The following is a 25,247-nucleotide window of genomic DNA, read 5'->3' as shown; positions in this document are numbered from 1 at the left end:
CTTTGTCTTCCAGGTTTTCGGTGATTTCCTTCCTTAGGTCTGTTTTCCCAGATTCTCCTGAGACGCCTTTAATTTTTACGTTCCAAACTTTATATTCTACTTCCAGGGCTTCAGATTTATCTTCTGCCATGCTCTCCCACTCCTGTTGATTAACTTCCAGACATTGGATTCTCGTTTGATGTGTTGCCAGCTGAAATGTGTTTTCATCAGCTGTTTTTTTCAAATCATCGATTCTGTCTAAGAGCTCTTTCTTGGTGTCTTGAATTTCCTTTTCAACCTTTTTTACTACTTTCAGTATCTCTGAGTTGCCTTCGCATAACAAATGAAAGAACTTTGCCTTGGTTAGTTTTTCCATAGCTGTAAACAATCACAAGTCACAGAGACAGGACGTCTCGCAGGGAGTCTCGTGAGAGTTCGAGCGATCAGACGTTAACAGTTAGTCAATCTCCGTATTATATCAGCATCTCCCATTGAGCTCTTCTTAGCAAATTCTTAAACTTTTTCCTTTGTTTGTTTTAACGAGTGTATTTAGCTGGCTTGCCTCCCGTCCAGGGAGAAAGGATTCCCTTGTAAATTGGTTAGGGGGGAAGGAGGGGGGCTGATGCCTGGCTTTAAAGAGTAGGAAAACAAACAGAGAACTCACAGTCTTTACGTTGCTGATTTTATCAGATTTCGGCTCTTGTCAATCTGGTAAGAGATAATCTGGGAAGAATGCAGGATCAACTGGTCTTTTCAAGCTTAGAAAGTTGTTTATGACAAGGACGCCATCATGGCCTCGAGCACAGTCAGTGACGATCCGGAGAACTCAGTCTCCGCAGATCTATAGGACCCTCAGGGTGCCGTTCCTGGTTCCTGGGGCGACCAGCGAGCGAGATTTGCGCATCCCGCTCAGGTCTGACAGGTGCATCTGCTCCTGGCCCTCTGCTTGGCTCGAGAGCTCATCACAGAATGGGCTGGCACGGCACCATCTTCAGTCGTTTTTTTGGATTTTGAGATGCTTGTTTACATTTTCCACTCCCTTGGTTTAAATGGATGTTGTTTCTCATTGAACTTAGCTCTATGCATACTTAAATATTGCTAAATTTATCATCTGTTTTTCCTCTATATATGAATTCAATCTACTTACGTATCTCCTGTCTAAAGCTTGTTCAGATTATATCATACACAATGGCTTTGTCTTCTTTCTTGCTGTGTTTACTATGTATCCTCTCCTTTTCATGTGTGGTGGCATGTGGTAACTGATTTTTGCTGTTCCATCCTGCAATGTTCCAAGTAAGTATTTTAAGAAGATTTGTTCCAGCTGGTCATGAATAAATCACACTGTTCAATACTAAAGTGACCAGAATTCTGGGGCCATAAGGCAGGACGAGCCGCTGTTGCGGTGGCAGTGGCAGCAGCGCGAGCAGTGGCGGCGGCCTCCCTCCTACCTTGTTCTTGGCGGCTTTGCCGGGCAGCGGGAGGCTCTGCATGCAGAGCATCCTCCTGGCCCATGCGCAGGGTTTGCGCCCATCCTGCCCTCCTACCCTTGCTCCCTGTGGCCAAGGTGGGCCCTCCTGGGTAGGGGAGGCAAGGTGTGAGGCTGACTCCTGCACACGCCACCAACCACTGCCCTGCCAGGGAAGGGGAGGGATGCACCTACTCCACCTTGTCTTGGTGCGGCCGAGCTCCCACCATGGAGACTGCCAGCCCACCCAAAGTATGCAGGTATGGCCGCACAGTGCTCCACCGCTGCTGTGAAGCCTTTTCCCGGGGGGCTCAGCCAACCACAGGCCTTCCTCACTGCACCTGGATGCCATGAGGCAATCTGGCAACTGTTCGGGATGCGGGGCACTTGGGGGGAACCCAGGGCAGTCCCACCATATGCGGGAAAGATGGTCACGTTATTCAATACCGGAAGCATAAAGGACAGGGCACCCATTTTTAGACCAAATCTGAATACAGATTGTTCAAACAGTACCAGAGCTTGGGTTGCCAGTCATCCTCCCTCTGTGAGGGGAACAACACTAATCGTTGGTTTTATTCCTAACTAAGGTAGAATTCCAAATGCCATTTCTTTGTGAATGTAGGAAGTCAAGTATCATTCGCCTTGATGGGGGCTTTGCTAGCTTGATAGTGCTGTATTTAAAAAAAAAAAAGAATAAACAACCAGAAATCTTTCAATTTACCTTGCCTCCCCAAACAGGAGTTTTGTTTTAGCATACCACCTGCACTCCTCTGATTTCTGAGTGCCTGATAATTAATTTATCTTGTAGTTGTTTCATGCACATGACAGGTCTGCTCTTAGACTGGGAGAGCTCCAAATAAATCTAGAAAGCTGGTATCAACTGCATTTGAATCTTTATCGTTCATTGACATAAGGACGTGAAACTGTTGCTTAGGTGCTGAACCTCTGTTTCCACTCTCTGTATAATGAAGCTGCTTATATTTGTCAGGAGATGATAGGTCAATCAACAGGTTCGCTTCCCTATTTGTGGTCGAGTTTGTTTAATAGGGATCAGAGGGGTGACAGATAGTACTCTAAAAGACCTCTGAGGAATGATGCCATGTAGATATATCCAGTCAGACTTTGCCATAACTGGAGATGGAATTCAGAAGGGGGGGGAAGCATCAGTCTGTCAGAATGTGTAGGGCCTATCAGTCTTTCATAATAATTTAGATCTATGTTTTCAATCTTCTGATTTAATAGAGCATCTAGATACTCTATACCAGTGGTCCCCAACCACCAGGCTGTGTCCCAGTGCTGGGCCGCGAAGGCCTCTGAACCGGGCCGTGGCTCTCTCTCCGCACCCCCCGCAGTTAGAAACTTACCAGGCCGCAAGCAAATTGGTTGTCAAAGTGGCCAATTACCTTGCAGCCTGTCAAGCTTCTTTCTGCGGGGGGGGGGGAGAGGGAAGCGCGGCCGCTGGCGCAAACGCGCATGCGTGACAGGTCCGCGCATGTGCGTTTGCGCGGCAGTTTCACACATGCACCTCTGCAGCCATGCATGCGCGCTTGTGCATGGGCTGCCGCACATGCGCAGCACCCAGATCGCCCTCCCCCCCACCGGTCCGCAGCCTGAAAAAGGTTGCGGACTACTGCTCTGTACTCTGCAGCTGGTTCTCCCCTGGGTAAATACTCAAGAAAACCCTACGTGGGTCAAAACCAGATCTAGCCAGCATGTTGTAGTGGTTAAGAGCAGCACCTTCTAATCTGGTGATCTGTGTTTGATTTCCCACTCTTCCACATGCAGCCAGCTAGGTGACAGCACACTGATAGTACTGTTCTGACCAAGCAGTCCTGTCAGAAGGTCTCTTAGTCTCACCTACCTCATAGGGTGTCTGTTGTGGGGAGAGGAAGGGAAGGCAATTCTAAACTTCTTTGAGACTCCTTTGGGCAGTGAAAAGTGGAGCATAAAAACCTACTCGTCTTGTAGTGTTTCTCCTAGGTGGCAATCCAGGCACAGCAGAACCACCCTAATACTCCCTGTATTGGTATGGAATTCAGAATTTTGGCTTATTGCCTTGGTAGTTAAAGTGGTCAGGGTATCTAACTGCTTATAAATCTTCTGTACCATCTCAGCAATCAAGAATTTCTGAGATGCTAACATATTCAAAATAGAGTGTTCAGGAGAAGTATCCAAGAGAAATTAGCCTGTCTAGAGAGGGGTCCTTCTAGGGAGGGTGTGGTAGACTTTAAAAAATGCAAGATGCCCAAGAAGTACAATCTTCTGGTACATTACCCTGAAGTCCCAAAACAGGGGTGTCTCCTTTAAAGTTAGTCCGAGTATTTGGTTACAAGAAATCATCAAGCTAGCTCTGTTTAGAAAATGGCTGGGTATGGTCCTCAAGAAAACAACCTCTTTTCCTAGTCATAGTAAAATTAAAAAAAACAGTAACTAATACTCAAAAGTAATAAATGCAATAAATTCAGTGCATTAGTAATTCAGGATAGTGCCTCCAGACATTAAACAGAGGTACAGGACATGAAATGGGGAACAAACCAAGCCAAAAACAAGAACAGGGATATGCTAAACCTTTTCTTTTACTTGGTAAAGCTCTTGGTAAAAAAGGGGGAAGTAGGGTAATGTAAAATAGGGGGGAAAGGAATATAAATAGGGATTAAAAGAGGTAAATTAGCATCTTTGTACTATCCTCACAAGAAAAGGGAGCTGTCGCTGTCTGAAAGCTAGCCATGGCTAAAAAGATGCAGCTGAGATAAAGCTTCAAAACCTCATCCAATGTAAAAATAAAACAGCAAGCAGCAGAGAAAGAAAGCAATGAAAGAAAATACACCTCTCCATTCACAATGAGTTTTTTACTTGTTAAAGCCCTTACTTCTCCCCCACCTCCCAAAACAGAGAAGTGAGGAACTTAGAAGCAAAATAAATATAAATATAAAAGTAAAAGTAAAAGAAATGAAACTACTCCCTCTCAGCAGAGCACAGCCCAAGAGCACCTAATCCCTCTCCGCCAGAAACCGAAAGTGACCTAAGAAGCCAATGTTAGCTCCTTGCAAAAATCACAAAAATACTTCTGGGGCTTCATGTAATGCTTGTTAAACGGAATCAGCTGTAGCTTCCGGAGAAGTGTGAGGGCACAAAAGCAACATTGGGCGGAGAAGCTGAAACTGCTTTCCCTCACATGCCATGGTCTCAAAATTAATACAAAATTCCCATTACACAACTCATGCCAAGAGTGTTGACAAGTATGAGGGCTTGGTAGTGTGCTTCAGATTCAGGCAGGATTATTATTTTAAATAAGAAAGCAGCATCATTCTGCTACATTTATATTTGCATTTGGCCCTGTCGCTAAGGAGTTCAAAGTTTTTCCCTCATCCACTTCAATTTCAAAATATTGTTAGGTAGGTTGGTTGAGAGGGTGTGACTGACTCAAGATCTCCCTGTCAAATCCATGGCTGAATGAGAACTGAAAGCCAGTCAGGTGCTATAACTACTACACCCTGACTGTCACAAGGGAGGCTCAAGTCTCATGGTCCACTCTTTTTGTTGCCCACTAGTTTGCCAAGGGCCATGCTGGCAGTGCAACTTCACATCCGGTAAAATGCCCAGACATAACATCAGACCACTGGTGTGATGACAAAGTGATGCTCTAGGATTTGGGCAAAACTCACCCTTCTCTTGGGGGCCTGAAAGTGGCACACTGCTAGCAGAGCACTATTCCCCTATTCTCATCCCTCTCCCTCTGGTTTCTATTGGCTGGCAATCCTAGCTGTCACTTTGACAGGGATGCCATGCAAAAAATGAAATTGGATGATCCAGTCCCTTTGGTCCTCTCTGTTAAAAACCAAAAACAAACAAGCACCTGTTCACTTGGATGGGGAACTAACAGAAATCAAATCAAAACTTTAATGGTAGTTTATCCATCAAATACTGCAGTCTTTCACCCAATTTCTTGGAAATATGCCCCAATTAATTCAATCAGAATTATTTCCTAGTATGTATCTAGATGCAAAAAGCAAACGTATTTTTAACAATGTTGGTGGAGGAAATTAGATTAATACAAAATGGACAGAGGAAAGCACTGTATCCTAGAATACTCAGTTATGCTTGCTAAATCCTTCAGAAATTACCTTTCTTTGATGTACAATTGCCATTCTGAAAAAGCTTGTATAACATTGCCAGGGGGCAATTTTAAATCTTGACATTTTTCATAAACAGCAAGATTTTGTCCGGGAAGCCTTGCTCAAGCTCATTATAGCTGCAGTCTACAATATACTCATGTGTGTGGCCCAATAGAAGCAAATCCAATAGAATTTATTTGGGGGAAAACTTGTATAGGATTGGGTTGCCCATGACGCAGTGGAACATCCTACAACTGACTTATGGTGATCCGATAGAGTCTTCAAGATGAGACAAAGATAAATGATTTGTAATTGCCTCCCTCTATGGAACAGCCCATGAACCTCTTGTGGCGCAGAGTGGTAAGGCAGCCGTCTGAAAGCTTTGCCCATGAGGCTGGGAGTTCAATCCCAGCAGCCGGCTCAAGGTTGACTCAGCCTTCCATCCTTTCGAGGTGGGTAAAATGAGCACCCAGCTTGCTGGGGGGTAAACAGTAATGACTGGGGAAGGCACTGGCAAACCACCCCGTATTGAGTCTGCCATGAAAACGCTAGAGGGCGTCACCCCAAGGGTCAGACATGACCGGGTGCTTGCACAGGGGATACAGGGGATGGAACAGCCCTGCACTTTCTTGATGAACTCCTATCTAACCACTAACCAGAGACAGCCTGGTTTAGCATACAAAGTCTGGTGAGCTTGGGCTAACCTGGATCCTCCCATTTGCCTATCTATTTGACAAAAATCATGAGAGGGAAAACTGTCTTCCTGCAATTGACACAGATGTTTGGCCTACATGAGTTAATCCCAGTGTAAAAGGTGATTTTCTGAGTTGTTTTATTCTATTTGTTTAAGAATCATATCATGCCCTTCCCGTAAAACTCGGGACACCTTACCATACTGGGAAATAAAATCTGGTTTCCAAAACAAATAAAAAAAAAAAAACAAATCCCTGAAACAATTCAGCAAATTTACCAGCAGAACTTGTGAGTTGTGCTCTCCTCTCTAAGTGTGCTAATGGGAATAGGAGACAGCTGATGGGTTGAATTATGTATTATACCTCTTGCGTTTTATTTGCCCTTTAGCCTCATTGTACAATATTGATTTTTCCCCCTGCACTTCACTTATGTGTATCTTCTTCAAGCAGCCGCTGCTATCCTCTAGCCTTTTGGATGCCACAGGACTTTTTGTCACATCAATTCACCAAATTATGCCAGCACCAAAGCAACACTGTGATAATGCAACAACAAAACAAAGTTTGCCTCAGCAAACATTTATTGCTGGCAGGTTTTCTGCTTTGTGATTCCATTTAAGCTGCGTGTATGTAAATGCAAATATACTTACTAATGAAACGCTGTCTCAAGCTTTGTGCCGAGAGAAACGGTGACACATTGTGGTTGGTTAAATTAGTCTGAGGTAAAGTATGTCATCAGCAACCTCTTGGGATTTCTCCTGCATTTGTTGTTAAAGGTTATAAATCAGACAGCTGAGTAGACACCAGTTATTGTGTACATTTTCCCAAATAGTCCCACCCAACAGCATGCACTCATTTAAACACCAATAATGTGATGAGGATCCCTCAACTATAATATTCATAATAGACTTTTAACAGTAGAGTGAATAGACTGAACAGTGGTTTTGTGGAAAGGCTAAGGTGAAAACAGGACCACAATCCACAGGGCTGGTATTATAATAATAAGTGGAAGCAGCAGCTGTCTTGAAGGCACACAACGCCTGTCAATTAATTTTCTGCCTAGAGTCATTTTGCCGAGGATATCTCAAAAGTTTCCTTTGAACATTACATCTGCCGAAGATATTTTAAATGCATGGTTATGAAGACAAGGCAAGGCAAGACTTGAAGAAATGTTTATAATACTCTCCCTCCACCTTTTTTTAAAGAGACCCTTTCATACTTGGTCAGCTAATGTCTCTAGCAATAATGTATACATTGATTTGCATGTAGCTGTGAACTCATTATGTGAATGGTGATTGAGAAGCTCCCTGTTTTGTTGGCTTAAACTGGAAGATTAGCATCCCCAACACTTCCCCTTTCACAAAGCCATTTTTTTAAAAACACTCCTCCTCATTTCTACCTATTCCTTTTCTTCCATTTTCCTGAGAAGTGGTGTTCCAAGTAGCCTGAAGAAAGTTTCCCATGGAAAAGACACTTGAGACTTGGGGCCCATGGTCACCTTAAATGGCTTCCTAACTGGGAGACCAATTCCTATGGATGCCTTCATATCTGGCAAGCATCCTTTCACGCTACCCCATAGGGCTGGCTCCAGAATGTGGTGGGTGAGGAGAAAAGTCTGGCAAGAAGCATCTAGCTACAAGGGGGATGAAGTGGAACACACAATTTCAGAGCTCATCTGTATGTAACAGAAGGCCCAATTTCATCTCTTAATAAACACACGCTTTGTTCCTTGGCACTGTTAGTCCCAAAGCGACATCAGTTGAGGCCACCGTTTTATTCTGTTGGCAGCGAAATAACAGGAAGCTATCCTACATGTCTTCGTTTTAGCTACCAGCTCCTGAGCCAGCCTTGGGTTTTCAACCTTCCACAATACAAGATGGCAACTTCCAGTGGTGTTCTGTGCCGTTCCAGTCATTCCAAAGAGGATAAATGACTCCAGGGAGAACTGCCTCTTTCATCAGCCTTCATTAATTGCTGCCACTCAGTCAAGGGTCCTTGGAGGATAAGACTATTGTCATGTCAGCAATTCACAGATCTCTCCCCCCCCCACCCCCCACCTACGCCACAGTCTCTGCTCAGCACCAAGTAGAACTGCTTTGCTACTTGCTGTCTCTCTATAACTGTGCTTTATTCCTCAAGGAAGAAAACATGAGTATTTTTCCTCAGTGTTTACATATGAGTGAAGTCCTATAGGATATTCTCCATTGCTTAGTGCTGTGGGTCAGGTGAACAAAATAACTTTGCAAAAGGGAGGAAAGAGTGAGGCAAATAGAGACGACAAGTCCATTTCTGATTTTAAAAAGTGTTCCAGGGAGGAGGTAATTCTGAAATGACATAATTTTCTGAACAAACACATCCAACATGGCAGTGCATTCTGGAACTATTTACAGTCAAAACAAAAGCTGTGTGTTGTTATAGGGTTGGTAATCCTGGGCTGGGAAATTTCTAGGGATTTGGGAGGGGAGCCTGGAGAGGGCAGGGTTTGGAGAAGGGAGGACCTAAGCAACGAATGAGTCTCCGCCTTCCAAAGCAGCCATGTTCTTCAGGACATCGGGTCTCTGTCATCTGGTGATCAGTTGTAATTCTGGGAGATCTCCAGGGCTGATTCTGCACTTACTTTGTTTATTCCATTGTGGATCCTGCTGAATTCAGATCGATTTGAACTCAGGTCTTCCTCTATCCCCCCCCCCCCCCGATTTAAACAGAAAGTGTTCTACATGTGATTAGGGAAGCCCAGAAAGGGGGGGGGGGAGCCAAGCACAGCAGGAACCTCTTTCTTTTCCTGAAAGGGGGGGAGAGGATTGGAGAGAGCAGAGGAGGGGTAATAAATCAAAGAGAAAAATCTCTGCTGAGAGGTTAGAGCTTCTGGAGCTTCTGCCGAGAGGTTAGGACTTCCCCTTTAAGGGAAGCCTTGCAACCTAGGAAGTCTTTGAACTGAGGCCCTGGCCAATCAGGGCTTTTCTACAGCATTGCAGTCTCGAGGCAGCAAGTTAGTTCGGGAAAAGCAGAGAGATGCACCTTTACTCATGCTGATTTTTCAAATATCGAGGGCTATATCCACTCCTGGATATAACAGGGGAAAGGTAGGGTCACTCCAGATCAATCATGCTTGTTGCAGATGAAAAATTTAAATCACCCAAAATCAAAATTGCATTCAGTATAGACGGCAGGGACTGAATCGACCTGGGATTGGAATAAAAGCTCCGTGGAGGTTCACGGCTCCAGCCCCAGTCCAGTTTGTACATTGACAGCCTAGGAAGAAGCCTTATGGAGAACTGTCTCAGAAAAACATATGCAAAAGGTTCTTCTCCTTTCACAGAAAATGACTAAATGACTAAGGATTATACTTGGGATGAAATACTGATGAGCTTTATGCCAATAAAGGTATTCTGAATCTGAACTGATGAGCTGCAAAGAATGGGAAGGGTATGAAAAGGAGAGAAATCTCAGGACAGTAGAAATTTGGCACATTCTGGACTCCCTATCTACATCCCAAAAAATTAATCTTGGCCATATGAAAACAGAAAGAAGGCACCCAAAGGATCAAAATATAGCTGGGGCCTATGAACCATCTAAAATGGGAACTCATCCTCTGGAATGGGCGGTCTTTCATTCGGACATACACTATGTGAAATGCCAATAATCCCTGGATCAGTTAAGTATAATTGACCCAATATACACACAGGCACAGCCTACTTCCTGATTCCCCCTTGTACTGGCCTAGTTTAAAGCTCAGCTGCACCAAATCTACACATTGCCTTGTCAATCCCTATGCCTTGCTCTGTATCCCCTATCCCCACTCACTCAGCAATGCAGAACCAATTTTCCTACTCTGGCTTCCATCTGTGTGGCTTTTGAAAGTACAAAGTGAATACAAATTCCCCAATAGAATTTTTGGATGCTTGCGTGTATCAGCCACAGAGAACTGCGGCAGACTTTTCGTTGGTGAAACTCAGCTGCCATTAAACTTTGAGGCATGACTCTGCCCACCTTCACTCTCATATTTTTCTTTAAATCCATCCACCAACTTCTGAACAGATGCAGTATTTTTCTGCTTTGTCTCAGTTTCAGCAGACTGTCTCATTATCTTTTCAAAATATCTGTGTTTCCAACCACGTTCCCAAGCTCAGAAGGTAGTTAAGCTGACCAAAGAATATCTTTGCTTGTCGCTAACTAGTTGCTTCAGAATACCTCCCACTGTTTCAGCCCATTAACCTCAGCACAACAGCTTGATGAATTAATGCTTATATAGGCACAGTTGGCAGCTTCTAATTAAATAATTATGGCCGTGCAGCTGCAAAGAAGCTGGAATGTCCCACTGGAAAACCAGATGTCAGTTTTATCGGTCCTACGAGTTTCTGAAACAAGAATTTGGAAATTTGATGTGACAGGACTCTGACCACTCTGGACATTCTCAATATGGATTTCTTTACATCAGAGTGCTCAAAAGGAGGTTATGCACAAACATCCAGATCATCATTGTATTTTAACAAGGATTTAAATTGCAATATTACTAGTACGTATGATTGCCAGCTTTTAGGTGGGGCCTGAAGATCTCCTGGAATTACATTTAATGTCCAGCTCACAGAGATCAGTTTCCCTAGAGATAATTACTGGTTTTAGGGTTGTCAGGACCCCACCAGCCAGCAGCAAGGGTTGGGGGCACAGGGTTGCCAGCTCTAGGTTGGGAAATCCCTGGAGATTTGGGGGTAGATCCTGAGAAGGACAGGAACTTCTGTGAGGTGCAATATCATAAATGTCAGAATATACAAGATCTATAGTGTGCATGGTTGAATAGAACATGGGATATGTCCTGCAGGGGTTATAGGAGATGTGCAATTAGCGTATTTAAATCAGAAACATACTGACATTTTCCCAATAATCTTCTCTGTGTCACAGTTGTCTCAATTGGAGACTTTCTGCTCCTTTGAGCACATTTCCTCCCTGTTTGCCTCCTGAATAAACAGAATGATTAATAGAACATAGCAGTTAGACAGTTAGGAATCTCTCTCTCTCCTCTTTTTATACAAAGTTATTTCTCTTCTTAATAAAACTATTTTATTATTTTTAATCTGTTTGGTGATGCACACTTCTTTGCCAATTTAAACTCTACCAACAATATACTCTCCAAAACATCCATTTTCTCCAGAGAAACTGATCTCTGTAGTCTGGAGAGGAGCTGTAATTCCAGATCTTCAAGTTCCATCTAGACTAGAGGATGGTATCCCTAGCTGATTTGTGATGGAAAATCAATCTTTTTAGAATCATGCACACTACAGATCTGTATATTTCAACTATTTGGAGGGTGATCTTCATGGCATATCTGAAGAAAACTATGGACCCCATCCCCAGAAAAATGCACATAAACACATATACACAAAAGTAAATAAAAACAGATTTCAGAGCCATAATGGCAGGGTACTTTTTTCCAATGGGAAAGTATTCTAGACATCATAACATGGTGATGATGATGAATGTACATTACTTGACTGTGTAGGTAAGCACCCCATGCCACCCTATACTTGTTAAAAGTGAAAAGTTCCTTAGTAAGAATTTGACCTCACTGTTTTGCACAAAAAACAATTTTCAAATGGGAAGGAAATAGAAGGGGGGGGGGAGAGATTTCATGAACTCTCCAAAGTTCATCCAGAATACTCTAGAGGTCCATGTACTGCAGGTTCAGAACCTCTGCCATAGATACAAACTCATGAGTTCAGGAGAAAATGCCTATTTTATTCCTTGAAAGGTATAAGTAGGCCATATTTTAGTAATAGGAGTGCAAGAGTCCTTACCCACTGGGAACTGGTAAGGGGTACCAATTCCAGATTTGAGCCCAGTAGCCAGCTTCAGGTCCATTAAAAGGTAAAGGTCAAGGTATCCCCTGTGCAAGCATCGAGTCATGTCTGACCCTTGGGGTGACGCTCTCTAGCGTTTTCATGGCAGACTCAATACAGGGCGGTTTGCCAGTGCCTTCCCCAGTCATTACCGTTTACCCCCCAGCAAGCTGGGTACTCATTTTACCGACCTCTAAAGGATGGAAGGATGGGTCAACCCTGAGCCGGCTGCTGGGATCGAACTCCCAGCCTCATGGGCAAAGCTTTCAGACTGCATGACTGCTGCCTTACCACTCTGCGCCACAAGAGGCTCAGGTCCATTAGCAGCTTACAAATCAGCAAGGTTTCGAGGGGATGGGCTTTTGCAGGACAAAGTTCTCTTTGTGCATCTTACAAAGAGAGCTTTGACTTCTGAAAGCATATATCCCAACCAATCTTGTTGGTCTCTAAGGGGCTACTGGATGTGAATCAAACTAAATGAAAGAATAAATGTCTTATGGCCCCAAAAGTACCAAGCAGTGAAACCAAAAGCCATTTCTATGGAATCTGAAACTTGATAGTTCACATGCATCACTGAAGTATTTTCAAACTCTTTCAGACAAAATGGGTTTTTCCATTCCATGTGGAAAAGCTATAGATGTAATTAATATTTGTTCACTTTATCATATGAATCAAACACTCCAGTAACATAAAGTTCAAAATTTCCAGGCCTGATGAAATTATTTAAATATCAGTTCCCTTAGAAACAAGTCAAGGAATGCTGTGAATGATCACACACAACCTCCAGGTCCACTATAAGATTCCTGCCAGGTAAAAGTACCTTACATATGAAATGCTTCAAATTGTTGCATGAGCAAATGCATGCAGGCTGGCCAAGGAGGGAACGTGGCTTACAGGTAAGAGAGAACTGTCAACAGCAGGGCCTGCAAGGTAGCACTCATCCACCAGGCCTCTTGTGAAGGCCATGGTGGTCAGAGAACATATGGACCTCCATCCTCTCCTTGGCTCCCTATCCAATGACCATTTCCTCACATGGTATAGAAAGGCAGTGAGAGGGGAATGAAAAAACTGAACTTTGTGTTTGAACTGTTTGATGAAATTTTATTCATTGTTGCAAACCGCCGCAGGCCCACTTGCAGAAAAGGAAGGTATACAAATCAAATAATAAATAAATACAATAGATATGGAATTAATCTCAAAGTATGGTTCAGCAAAGGATTTTGGTTCTTAACTAAGGTGACCAGATTGTCCCACTTTTGGACATCTGGGGATACCTGGCAAATTGTACTTATGTTGAAATTTTTAAAAAATATACAATACTATTTTTGCATTCTATGCGTTCTGTGAAACTTTTTGTTGCTCCATATAGACCAAAATTTTAATCAAGAACCCCCCCCCCCCCCCCAATCAATGGTGTCCCGCTTTACCAATGTTAAAATCTGGTCACCTTATTCTTAACCCCACCCTAAGACAAGAGAGTTGGTTCACTATCATTAACAACATGATAGTAGATAAATCATGGAAAGCCTAACCCACATCTTAATATTGTCTGTGGCTCTCCTGGTAGCACAATTGGAAGAATTCATGGCCCAGCTGATTTGCAACCCCAGGAGCTGCTACCAAATCTTAAGGAAGCAGCTTCAGCCTGTGGTAAGCAGCCACCAGTCAGTGGTGTCCTATTTTCAAACCAGGAGCTTTGTGCTGCCACCATCAGATAAAGAAGCACCAGCATATTTGTTTCACAGCAGCTACCTGGGCCTCATGTTCAGAGATGCCTAGAATCTGTTAAGCCTTCACTGTTGGTAACTTGGCAAGGAAGGACTGTTAATACACCAAAACACCTGTGTGGATCATACCTCAAGTGCCAAGGCGCTGAACTTTACCACTTCTTTCCATAGTGTGTGTGTGTTTGTGTGTGTGTGTAAACACATATATCCATATGGCAGAGACAGAGAATATAACTCAACAAAGAATGATGGGTATTTCAGAGTAAGAGTGAAAGAGCTACTACTATATTTATCAAGGGATGGAGCCCTGGGAACTGTATCATCAGGACAGATTTACTGCCAGTTGCACTAATTGTACAACCTGTGATTATAACAGGGAGGGAAAAAGCTTAACAGTTTACATTCTTTTTTAAACAAGTCAGAATGGTGAGACAACCTGCAATCTTCATTTTTCTACTTTGAAAAGCATTTTAGAGATCAAAGGACACAAAATATCCCAATATTTTAAAACAGGCGGCATTAAACAAGAAATATCCATTATCTTTCTTTCCTAACCAGCACATAGTTTCATCCTGAGCACTGGGCTAATGGACAAAATAAAAAACAACTACAACTGCAGCAGCTTTCTGGATCTCCTCCCCTCCCCCCCCACACAGGTAAACAGACACATTGGTAATCATTTACATGAGATAACTAGCATATGATCGTAAATAGAGCTATGTCCTTCTACATCCACTGATGCCAGTTCACGTAGAAGAGTGCAACTCTGCTTAGAACGGCATTGTCAAGACATAGCTTATACTTTTCTATTTCCCCCCCATTACTTTCTGCAGCAGACAGATCAGTGTGAATTATGTTGGTAAGAATACTTCAGAAATTAAATTGTAGGCATATAGAAAAATCATTGACAGCAAATGCACTTGATGCTTTTGTGAACTTCTAAAACAAGTGTCTTAAGAGACTGGACACCCACCAGAAATATGACCATTAAACAGACACCACTTCTCAAATTCTGCAGACTTGCAGATCAAGCAACTATCGCACACTCATTCAAACAGTGAGGCATAATGCACTAAGTCAATAAGATAAGAAGCAGGTGTCTAACATTAACCTCTACCACAAAACAGTATCTTTAAAAACACAATGCATACTTGGTTGTACTAACAGGCTAATTTCTTCTCCCTTGGAAGTAAACTCAGGCTACAATGCTTCAGCCTACATCAAGTTCTGCCATAGAATGATGGAAATCTCACACTCCTGGTGTAACCATTGTCTGATTCGCTCACCTCCCACATAATGCCTAGCTTGGCAAGTTAACAAGGCTGTTGAAGCAACCAGCCGGAAAATTAGTTCAAAAGCAGTAGGTCATCTGATGCAATTGCTACCAGCAGAGAAAAGGTATCGAGTTCGGAGGCACATTTATGTCATCCCAGCAAAGATAAAGTAGGTTCATTCCTGGATATAGAGAGTGCTTTATACAAGACCTTGATTATGAATGTCGCCCCTGACGGAAAGCAGCCAGAGTGAGTAGATTTCCCTTTCCTTTCTCTGCATGGAAGAACTGGGGCTTTGTTGACAGGGCATGATTATTATCGAGCGCCTTTGTAAACTGAACTTCATTTGAAGATCTTCTATAATTAAATCAGCAGTGTCTGAGTAGAGCTTACATTACATCGAAAGAACACTCAAAAGATGCACAAGGTAACCAGGCACGTAAGAAAGGTGTGACCACAGCATCACGGCATGTCTGCGTGAGTAGGCACTAACAGTAAAGAGGGGAATTTTGGCAGTCTGTGCTGCCACCTAGCCAAGACCACACCACTAAAGTTCTCTGTCAATGCCTTTAAAGAGTTAAGCTAAACAGATTCATTTGGTTCCTGTTCTTCTGGCAAGAAGCTAGAGTTAGCAGCAAGAATTGTGACACTCATTCAAGCTATGGATATAAACGAAGCAGAAAACACCATTCGTTCTGCATCCAAACTCTCGCCACACCAGTGTCTCCTGTACTTACGGTAGAAGACGTATTCCGTGTAGCTGGACCAAATCTTGTCATCAGTGTATTGATTGACAAAAGAAGCTGTCACCGAAGAATTACATGCTACCATGTGGAATCCACATTCTGACAACATGTCAAAAGCCCTTTCCAGGTGCCTAAACTTCAGGTAGAACCTGGAGGTATATCTATCTGGAGCCCGGTCTGGGTCTCTGCTCTCATTCAAACTTTCTCCAAAAACTTCTTTGACTAAAGCAATCCTTCCACAAACCAAAATCCTTGGGACTCTCCTGAACTTGGCATCTGCTTGGGTCTCCCTGCCCATGGTGCATGACCCTCTGTAGCCAATGGTAATGAAGCCCCACTTTCGATCCGAAGGTAAGAGTGATGATGGGGCACTTATCCTTGTGTCACTGCTTTGGGAAACCTCCTCATAGTCACTATGGCAATAGTCATCGGGGCTTTGCTTGATCTCATCAGGAGTCAGAAGTTTGACCAAGTCTGGGAGCTGAAAGTACTCCGCTTCCCTCTTGAGCCTTCCTCTTTCTGGAAAGTGGTCAGGCAAGACCACCTGCTTGTCCCTGAGATAGTCCAGAATGTAGCGGAAGAGGAAACCATCTCTGTCGATGAAAATCCTTCCCCTGGAATCCTTTGCTAGGTCATTGACAGTCTCTCTCTTGGAGGTGAACATTTTCCAAAGCAGGGAGTGGGGGATGCCTATTAAAGTTGAGTAGCGCGTGAAATAAACCTGGCCGCCCACATTCAGTTCTATTACCTCTGGGAAGGACTGCACAACTGTCCCTTGTTCTCTAGGAGGGAGGTAAGTCCTGCAGTTTCCACTCAAGGCCATGGTACTTTGAAACAAACCAACCACAAGTTGAGGCAGAACTCCCAGTTACATCCAAGGTACACCTGCTTCCCCAAGGGCCTCCCAAGCCCTAATATGTGAGGTATTGGAACTGGGGATGGGGTGAAAGGAGCATGAAAAGAAGGTTGTGGGGTCTATTTTTTCCAGTTGTCCAAAAAACAACTACCACAGGACCAGGCACAGTAGCTTTATTCTGAAATGGTAGGTGACGCTGAATGTTCAACGAAATGCAGTTAAATAATCAGATCTTCCAGCATAGCCCAAACGGCAGGATCAAGCCGAGTTTACCATGTCTCACAAGCCTATTGAAGACAGGGGAAAGAGAAGACAGAATTATTTCCCTTTGCATGAGAAATGAATAATGAGTTAAAAGCAGTTTAAGTATTGAACACTCCAAGTAACACCAATTTGGGAATATTTTCCCTATTTAATTTTTTTAAGATTTCCTTTCTGGCCAATCATTAAAACAGTGATTGAAAGAGTTAACAAGGCACTGCACATTACAGCTGGCACAAGCATCTAATTTAGAAGTAAATGAAGGGATCGGAACCCCCAGTCTTACCTTAGTTACAGCTGATCTATCATTCCTGCAAAGGGAAGCAAAAAAATTTTTTCCTAAGCAACCCCAAAATCAGCATGAAGGCAGGCTGGATCTGGTGAGCAGCAAATCCAGAGCAGGTAAAGGACTGAAAGAGTAAACGAAGTCCATTTGGCAATATCCATGCAGAAGTTACAAGTTAAACCCAAGCATAAGAAAGTTAAGCAGAATGGTAATAAAGAGCTGGGGAGCTCAACAGCAGTAACTGAGGCAGAAGGGGGAGAGAGGCAAGAAGAGCATAAATCCAGTTAGCATCCTTAAGGGTGAGACAGAATGTCAGGAGGAGGACCTTGGTTTAGACGTCTTGCAAAGAGCCCAGATTCTGAGATAAGCCCTGGCACATTTCAGTGGCATCCCACGGTGATAGCCTCTCCATCAGTAAGGGCAGGGAGCCTCCCATGTTCCCAGCCAGGGCCAGAGAATAACAAGCCTGCAGCTGTAGGAACGGACGCTCAGGGAAGCTGCCTGCTCTGCTTTCACTATCCAAGCCGCTCCTCTGGTTGCTGAGCTGGGTGGTTCCACAGTTCCCAGTGCAGTTCAGATGCTGTTGTTTCAGCAGTGCAGGGAAGAAACCATCCAGGGAGATGACTATTACATCATCTTAAAGGAATATGGCTTTGAGAACGCCAAGCAACCTGGAGGGGGTGGCACTCTTCGGGAGTTCATTTCCCCCTTCCTCATTTTTTAACGAGTTGCAGGGAGCAGAAGTGTGGCATGAGGCTGCCACAAAAAGCTATTCCCAAACCAAGCAGCAATTCCCCAGGAAAGCTTCTCAGGCTTAATCCTCTGGATGAAAGGATTCATTCCTTACATATTTCTTTCTCCGAGCCTGCCTTGAAGTTCTTTGTAGTACTGAGCAGAGATCGTTCCTGTTGCATGAACCATTTTTTTTTACTGCATTGATAAATCATATCCCTCTGTAATATTGGGTGAAAAATTGGAACTGTGCAGGTTTCTTTACTGTCCTGCAAAGACACACTGAAAAAAATGAAACAATATACACATGGAAATTCAACTCCCTGACCACACATAGAAAAATGTCACCCTTTCCAGACCAAATTAACTCACAATGACTTGTCAAGTTTATGAAATAGCCAGGGGGAAAGGGGTGGGAGCGGGGAAAGAGGTGGGGGGATGACTATGAAATGGAAGAAACAGAAGGGGCCATTTTGCTCTGGTGGGGAATGTATTGCAAAGTTAGGATAGGAATGTAACCATATCTCAGAAATAAAAAATTGTTTCAGGTTTCATTTATAAGAAATGCTTGGTTTGTATATGGAGCTTAAAAAGCAGCGGAAGATGCACCAGTTTAAGAATCTCTAGTCAACAAGAATCAACAAGGTGGATCCGCTGCAGCATTTCAGCTTGGGTGTTTCTTTATATCAGACTGACAGGACTCAGCTCAGATTCCTGATCTTTACTATCTTAATGGTCTTCCAAGACAATTGTCCTTATCCAGTTGCAATCGATCATCATGTGGCCAAGAGTCACACAATCATTATTCATATTTAATATAGCAATAAACTTTCGGGTGGGGGGGGAACTTGTATTTAACTTTGTTCCTGTTTTTGCTAACACTTACCTGTTGTGGCCTCACAACAGTTTTTCAGCAGCAAAATCCCAACTGCTTGCTGTTATTTTGCATGCTTACAGCACCACCTAATGGCTCTAAGAGATTATGACAGAGCCCTTAAGAACACAGGGCAGTCATTTTCACAACAAATAGTCATCCTACATACATATTATGTAGGGATAAAGGGGCAAAGTTACCGATTCCAGGTTGCGGAATCCCTGGGCATTTGAGTGTGGGGCCTGTGGGTGGAGTTTGGGGAGGGGAGAGAGCTCAGCTGGGATGTGATGCCATAGAGCAGGGGTGTTCAAATTGAAGCTTTCCAGATGTCCACAGACTACAATTCTCATGGGACATCTGGAGAGCTGCTGTTTGGCCACGCCAACCATAGGTAGGGGGATGCCAGGTTCTAGGGGGATGAACCACAGCAGTTCTGCTGGGAGAACTTCAGCCTCCTAGAGTTTGGGGGATGGAGTCTGGGAGGACAGTGACCTCAGAGGGGTACAATACCATACTGTCTGCCCTCCAAAGCAGACAGTGTCTCAAGGGAAACTGGTCTCTTTAGTCTGACAATTATAATCCCAAGGGATCCCCAGGTCACACCTGGAGGCTGGCATCCCATGGCCAGGAGGGCTAAATCACATGGTGTCTTCTACCTGCAATTGCGGGATAGTAAATCGCACTATTTTGCCCTTCCACACTCTACTGCTGCGTCTCGCCTTTTGCCCTCCTCACTAGTGGTGAAAAAAGCATGAGAGAGCAACACGCTCCTTTACTCACCACTCCTCGGCCCATCAAGCAATCAGAGGTTTGTTGGTCTAGTGCAATTTTTTTTAAATTGAAACCGACAAGTGGCAATGCATACTCATGCTATGCATAAGTGTTGCCACGGAAGTTAAAGCACAAACAAAAAAATCCAAATGTGGCCGGCCAGTGGAGGGCACAGTGAGGGGAAGTAGTTCAGCCCACCTCTGCAGTAGTTCAGCCACCATTAAGGCTCTCTCTCGTGGTCCTAAGTAACCTCCGCTACTCCAGGCCCCCCTACCAACTCGCTGCCCAAATGCCTCCTTCCCTTCCTCCTCTCATGTATCATACCCCCATCCCTTCTGCTCCTCTTCTCCCGCCCCACTGGTCCGCCTGCCTGCCGCTTACCCCTCCTTTCCCCACTTGCCTTGGACTCCTGCTGCCCTCCCTATCCCTCCCCGAGCACTTCTTACACGGCTGCTGCTGCCATGCCGCCACCGCACCACTGCACCGCCGTGCTGCCACCGCTGGCTACATCAAGGCCCTATTCTGGCAGCATGGCGGCGTAAGAAGTGCTCAGGGAGGGATAGGGCTGGAAGTCAAGATGAGTAGGGAAGGGAAGGGCTGAGTGATAGGCGGGCGGACAAGCAGGGTGGGGGGGAGGAGCAGAAGGGATGGGGGTCTGGTGGCTTAGGACCACTGGAGAGAACCTTACAGATTGCGGTTGAACTACTGCAGGGGTGGGAATCTGCCTCCCTTGCCGTACTTCCGTGTGTGTGTGCTGTATCTTGTGTGGTTATTTATTTATTTATATTTATATACCACCCTCCCGGAGGCATGGGTTTCAATAAAAATAATTTTTCGGGCAGGAAATGGAGAGGGGAGAGTGGGTGCAAGGGCGGGACAATACTCAAGAGACTATCACACATTTCCCTCTCCTTACAATCTTTTCCCTGGCTGATCACCAGTTGCTCATGTATTTTAGGGTGGTAAATCCGCTTTCCTGTATTTACCACATTGTGATTTAAAAATGCTGAAATCGCGAGCCACCTGCTAGGCAGTCTCAGGATGTTGGCGCCGTCATGTGGAGGGGGCTGAATATGCTACATTTTGCACATGTGGAAATGGCCAAAGTCTCACCAATTCTAATCTGACTACCAAGTCACACTGGCGTCTATGATCAACAAATGTGTTTGTTCAGCAAAATGTGTACATAATTAGAAGTTTTGCACTGTGACCATGCTCCAAAATAGACTTTTGTGAAGTTATCATGCATCACAGAACACACAGATTTTCCTACACTGAACTAAGATCAATTTTTTACAATGTCATGTGTTAAGTGGCACTTATCTTTTCCACTTGCTTTCAGAAATCATGCAGGAAAGAATGCCACTTCTACCAAGGCAAGGACAGAATTTTTATTGTGCATGGGCCTCACTTGGTGCAATTTAGTTAGAGCAATGATGTCATAATTGTTGCAATATCCTACTCTAAAGACTTCTGCTCTTATCCAGAAAGAATTTGGCCATTAATGTTTGTGAGTGAGAGACAAGTGCAAACTGTACTACAAATAGCCAACAACATGGGTGGGTGGGTGGGTGGGTGGGGGAATGGCCATTAATCTGCTGAGAATATTCCCAATAGGCCATTTCCTGGGGTTGGTCAGGCACTGGTAGCTCTTGTGGGTTTAGCAGTGCCACAAGGGTCACTTGGCACCTGGGTTATGGCAAGGAAGAGGCTAACTAGACTTTCTGAAGGGCCTACATTTAATCAACTGCCCGATTCTGAATCATAAACCGCCAGTAGCAGGTTGAGATGGCCCCTCAAGAGCCTAGAGCATGGGGAGCCTTTGGCCCGCAGCCCTTTATGAAGATTGGTCCCTTGACAGTTCCAACTGGTCATCACTGAAGGCTTGTCATTGCCCGCAGAACCCTGGTGGCCACTCCAACCAAATGGAAATGCCTGCCATCCCTAGGCTACGTCACCTGAGTACTATAATGGTGGGGGCCTAAAAGCATGGTGGTGGTTGTTCGTGCCAGCCTTGGAAGAGCCTAATGAACACAAGAAGGATGAATGGGTGCTGCACATAAAGCACTTTGTAGCTCCCCTGGCAAGCAGGATGCAGGACCTGCAGAGCGGGCATGGAGACTAGCATGAAGCTGCAAGCATGCATCCAAGCAGCGAGGAGGAAACCTCTTGACCTTGTCTTCTTGTAGCTCACAGACGGGCCTTCTGGCCAAGTAGCAGAACTTCTGAGAAACCAGAGCCCAACCATGCTAGTATTCTTGCATTGGAAGAAAAGCCCCGCCATAGCACAAGGCTTCCACATCTTTGCTCTGGCACCCCCTTGCCTCTCCACAGAGTCCTTCACACCACCTCCTCAAATCACACATCTCACTTAGTAAGGTTCCTGAATCACTTGGAGTACAACATCAACTTCATCGTCCTGCTGGGGTTGGTGCTGTTGCTGCTCCATGACCAATTATGCATGGCGGCAGCTGTGCTGGGCCGCCGCTGATTCCTAGCAGTGGAGTAGCATGTCCCCCCAGGAGGGGGCTGGGATGGTGGCAACATCATTCGTACATGGGGATTAGCCCTGCTGCCCTGTTATCACCAGCCTGGCCATTCCGCCCTATGCATAATCAGTCCATCTCTGCCTACAGTCCAAACCTGGCCAGCACCACCATCATGTTCATCATGCCCATGCCAAGTGCTGACCACCTCCACTAAAGCCAGCTCCTTTACCATTGAAAGTGCTGCCCTTGCTGGCATAGGTTTGCACACCCCTTTGCAGAAAACAGCATAGCAGCATCCCAAAATATTATCCCACAAAAAAGTACTTTTCACAACACAATTTTAGAAGCCAGAACATTAGGACTGAGTGTACCACAAAGAAGGTGCCAATATGAACAATGGTTGGAACAGGTATAAGATAAAGTATTTGTTGAATTTAAGCTCACATCTGAGTCAAGTGGCTTCCTTTGGTGATGTCTGTCCTCCATGGCTCCACCTAAGAGTCAGTGTGTTGTAGTGGTTAAAGAGCAGTAGAATCTAATCTGGAGAACTGGGTTTGATTCCCCACTCCTCTGCATGCAGCCAGCTGGGTGACCTTGGGCCATCACAGTTCTCTTAAAGCTGTTCTTGCAGAGCAGTTTTCTTACAAGTCTCTCAGCCCCACCAACATCACAGGGTATCTGCTGTGGGGAAAGGGAAGGGTGTTTGTAAGCCACTTTGGGACTCCTTCAGGTAATGAAAAATAGAATATAAAAAATCCCTCTCAAGGTCCTTGTAATGTCCCATTACATCCCTTGGGCATAGATGAGGAAAGACATTTGTCAAGACACTTAGTTCCTTTTTGCTCCAATGCATTTTGACTTATATTTCACTTTACCAATGAAAGCTTTGGATATGCCTGAGGTATTTGTTTGATATGTTGCATGGGTACCTTTTAGCTCTTTCAGCTGGGGGCTGTGGACACACAGCATTACTAACATATCTTTCCCCAACTCACCCACAAACATAGAACAAAGGCAACACAGTGTGATCCATTGTACAGAAGACTGTGATTTGCACTGGAAGATTGCTATTCCTACCATAATTCTGGGATCTCTGCAGATCATGGTGAGCACAAGAGGTGGTTGGATTTTCTTTCTTTGAAATCAAAAGTAAATTCTGCTAAGGGGAACACAGTGCTAAGGGGAACAATCAGTGTCACACAAAAACATCCTTCTCTCATTTCTAAAAACTTTGTCTTGTTTCCCTCCATACTTCAGAAAAAGTGTGATTGACAGCACATGTTTAACAATATGATGTATACTTTGATCCTCATTTGCTGAGAATGCGATCCCTCTGACATGCCCGTGATCTGTGGAAATAACCAGTACCTTGAATAGAGCCTGAAGCTAATAGCAAGCCAGCAGTGTTCATATATGCTATTTACAATATTTATTTTGGCTTCCAGCGTATACTGCACTTCCAGCAGAAGATTAGCAACAGAATTCTGCTGCCATGCCACAGAGAGACTTCAGTGGATTCAGAAAATTACACAAGATTGAACCTTCCAACTAATCTTCAAGGCAGCATTCTACAGAATCCTATATGCTAATCAGTCCCAAAGCCTACCAGGGTATGGATAACCATAAGCACGTCCTCCAATAATACTTCAGTAGCCCTTGAATAATGTCTCAACAAGACCTAATAATGTGTTTTTATGAGAATCATAGCCATGCAAGTAAGTGCGTTAGAAAGCAGATTTCAAACTGCCTTTCCCTCTTCTGCACAGTATTATTATTTAAACTGCCTCTCTTGCAAAGGTATGAGGGGAAAGTATCTATATTATTTCTCCCCAGGTTTGGATGGAGTTGGAAGGGAACATACAAGCCATCTAGTCCAAACTGCTGCTCAATGCAGGATCAGCCTGCATGCGTAAATACTTCCGCTGCAGTATACCCTGGGATGGTGCAGTTGCAAGGACTGAGGGTTTCTAGCAGGGTCCACAGCTGGCAAACCTACCTCCACATTAGTGCATCTTCCCTGTCTGTGCAATCCTCCTACACCCACTCTGGGAACCTTGCCCATGGCTGCACAGGGAAGGTATAAGCAATCTGCCTAAATGACAGGCTGCCCATTGATATCGTGGAATGAATTACAAGTGGTGAAAGCTCATCTTCTTACATGCAGCCCCCCCATAATAATGAGAAATCTTAAAACAATTTTTCACATCATTTAAAGGCAGGTTTTAGCTCTAAACAGGCACCCAGCAATGCAACAGCTTGAGTGCCATAAAATTTTAACAATGTGTAGTGTGGTGTTAAGTAGTTTTGTCCCCAGATCCATTATGCACTAGGTACATGACGCTTATCTCTTTCAAGGGAAAGAATGGCTTCCATAATTACTCAGCATGTAGGAAGAGAGCAAAAACAAGTCAAGAATTCCAACACTGGATGATAAGAAAAACGGTACTAGAACATTTTCACAGTGCCAAATAGAAGACATATGTGTGGTTTCTGCTGAGAAAATACATCATTTCAGTCTTTTATCAACTGCAATTGTAAAAGCAAATGTCCTACACAAAAATCCAAATTTGCAGAACAGGGGCACCATAGACATATATATTGTGTGTTAAGATGATGTTTTAAACAGCAAAGGATGCATTGTGCTGGCGAACCTAGTAAGCTGCTCCAGAGTCTGCAGGTTTGATAAATGCTCTGAGGAATATGGAGGTCAGAAATGGTACAACACAACACACTTCTAGCTGAACAGGAATTAAGGCCCATCACTGAGCTTTTCAATTACCCTCTGTGGCAAAATAGTCCTGCTCTGGCCTTCAGGTCCTATTTCACCTTGTCCTCAGGGATTTTTCCAACACATGCAGGGGCATTTCTCTCTCTCTCTCACTGGTCAACCATCACCGCCTCCTGACCTTTATGAGAATTCCCTACTGGGAAGGTTCAGACTCCCATTTTCCCCTCCGAGAGCTGAGTCTTCACCTCTGTGTCTCCCACTTCCCAGCACTTGGTTGCCATGAAGCCAGTTTACTTCCTCGTGGGCCACTGGGGGTGTGGCCACTTGCCAAATAACATCATGGAATGGTCTTCTTCCTAGGGAAGTCAGGAAAGCTCCAACTCTCCTGGCATTCCACAAACTATGCCCAACTGAATTCCTC

General features: G+C 44.3%; 1 protein-coding gene and 1 long non-coding RNA gene across 2 annotated transcripts in view; one reads left to right on the top strand and one right to left on the bottom strand.

Annotated features, from left to right (window-relative positions):
- Positions 1-1,333, top strand: part of LOC143832474 (uncharacterized) — a 44,141-nt gene extending 42,808 nt beyond the window's left edge. The window contains exon 3 of the long non-coding RNA XR_013229278.1: positions 14-1,333. This is a non-coding gene — a long non-coding RNA (uncharacterized LOC143832474). The remainder of the gene's footprint in view (positions 1-13) is intronic.
- The window catches only part of KCTD16 (potassium channel tetramerization domain containing 16), a 254,219-nt gene extending 236,426 nt beyond the window's left edge, over positions 1-17,793 (bottom strand). Inside the window, exons 1-2 of the mRNA XM_077326949.1 lie at positions 17,233-17,793; positions 15,821-16,972 (exon numbers count right to left, since the gene is read on the bottom strand). Coding sequence (XP_077183064.1) covers positions 15,821-16,652 — 832 coding nt within the window. The 5' untranslated portion in view covers positions 16,653-16,972; positions 17,233-17,793. The remainder of the gene's footprint in view (positions 1-15,820; positions 16,973-17,232) is intronic.
- Positions 17,794-25,247: the final 7,454 nt, after the last annotated feature.

The sequence above is a fragment of the Paroedura picta genome, chromosome 3 (genome assembly GCF_049243985.1).
Source record: "Paroedura picta isolate Pp20150507F chromosome 3, Ppicta_v3.0, whole genome shotgun sequence".
NCBI lineage: Eukaryota > Metazoa > Chordata > Lepidosauria > Squamata > Gekkonidae > Paroedura > Paroedura picta.
Note: the sequence above shows the minus strand (reverse complement) of the source record. Positions and strands in the feature narration are given on the sequence as shown.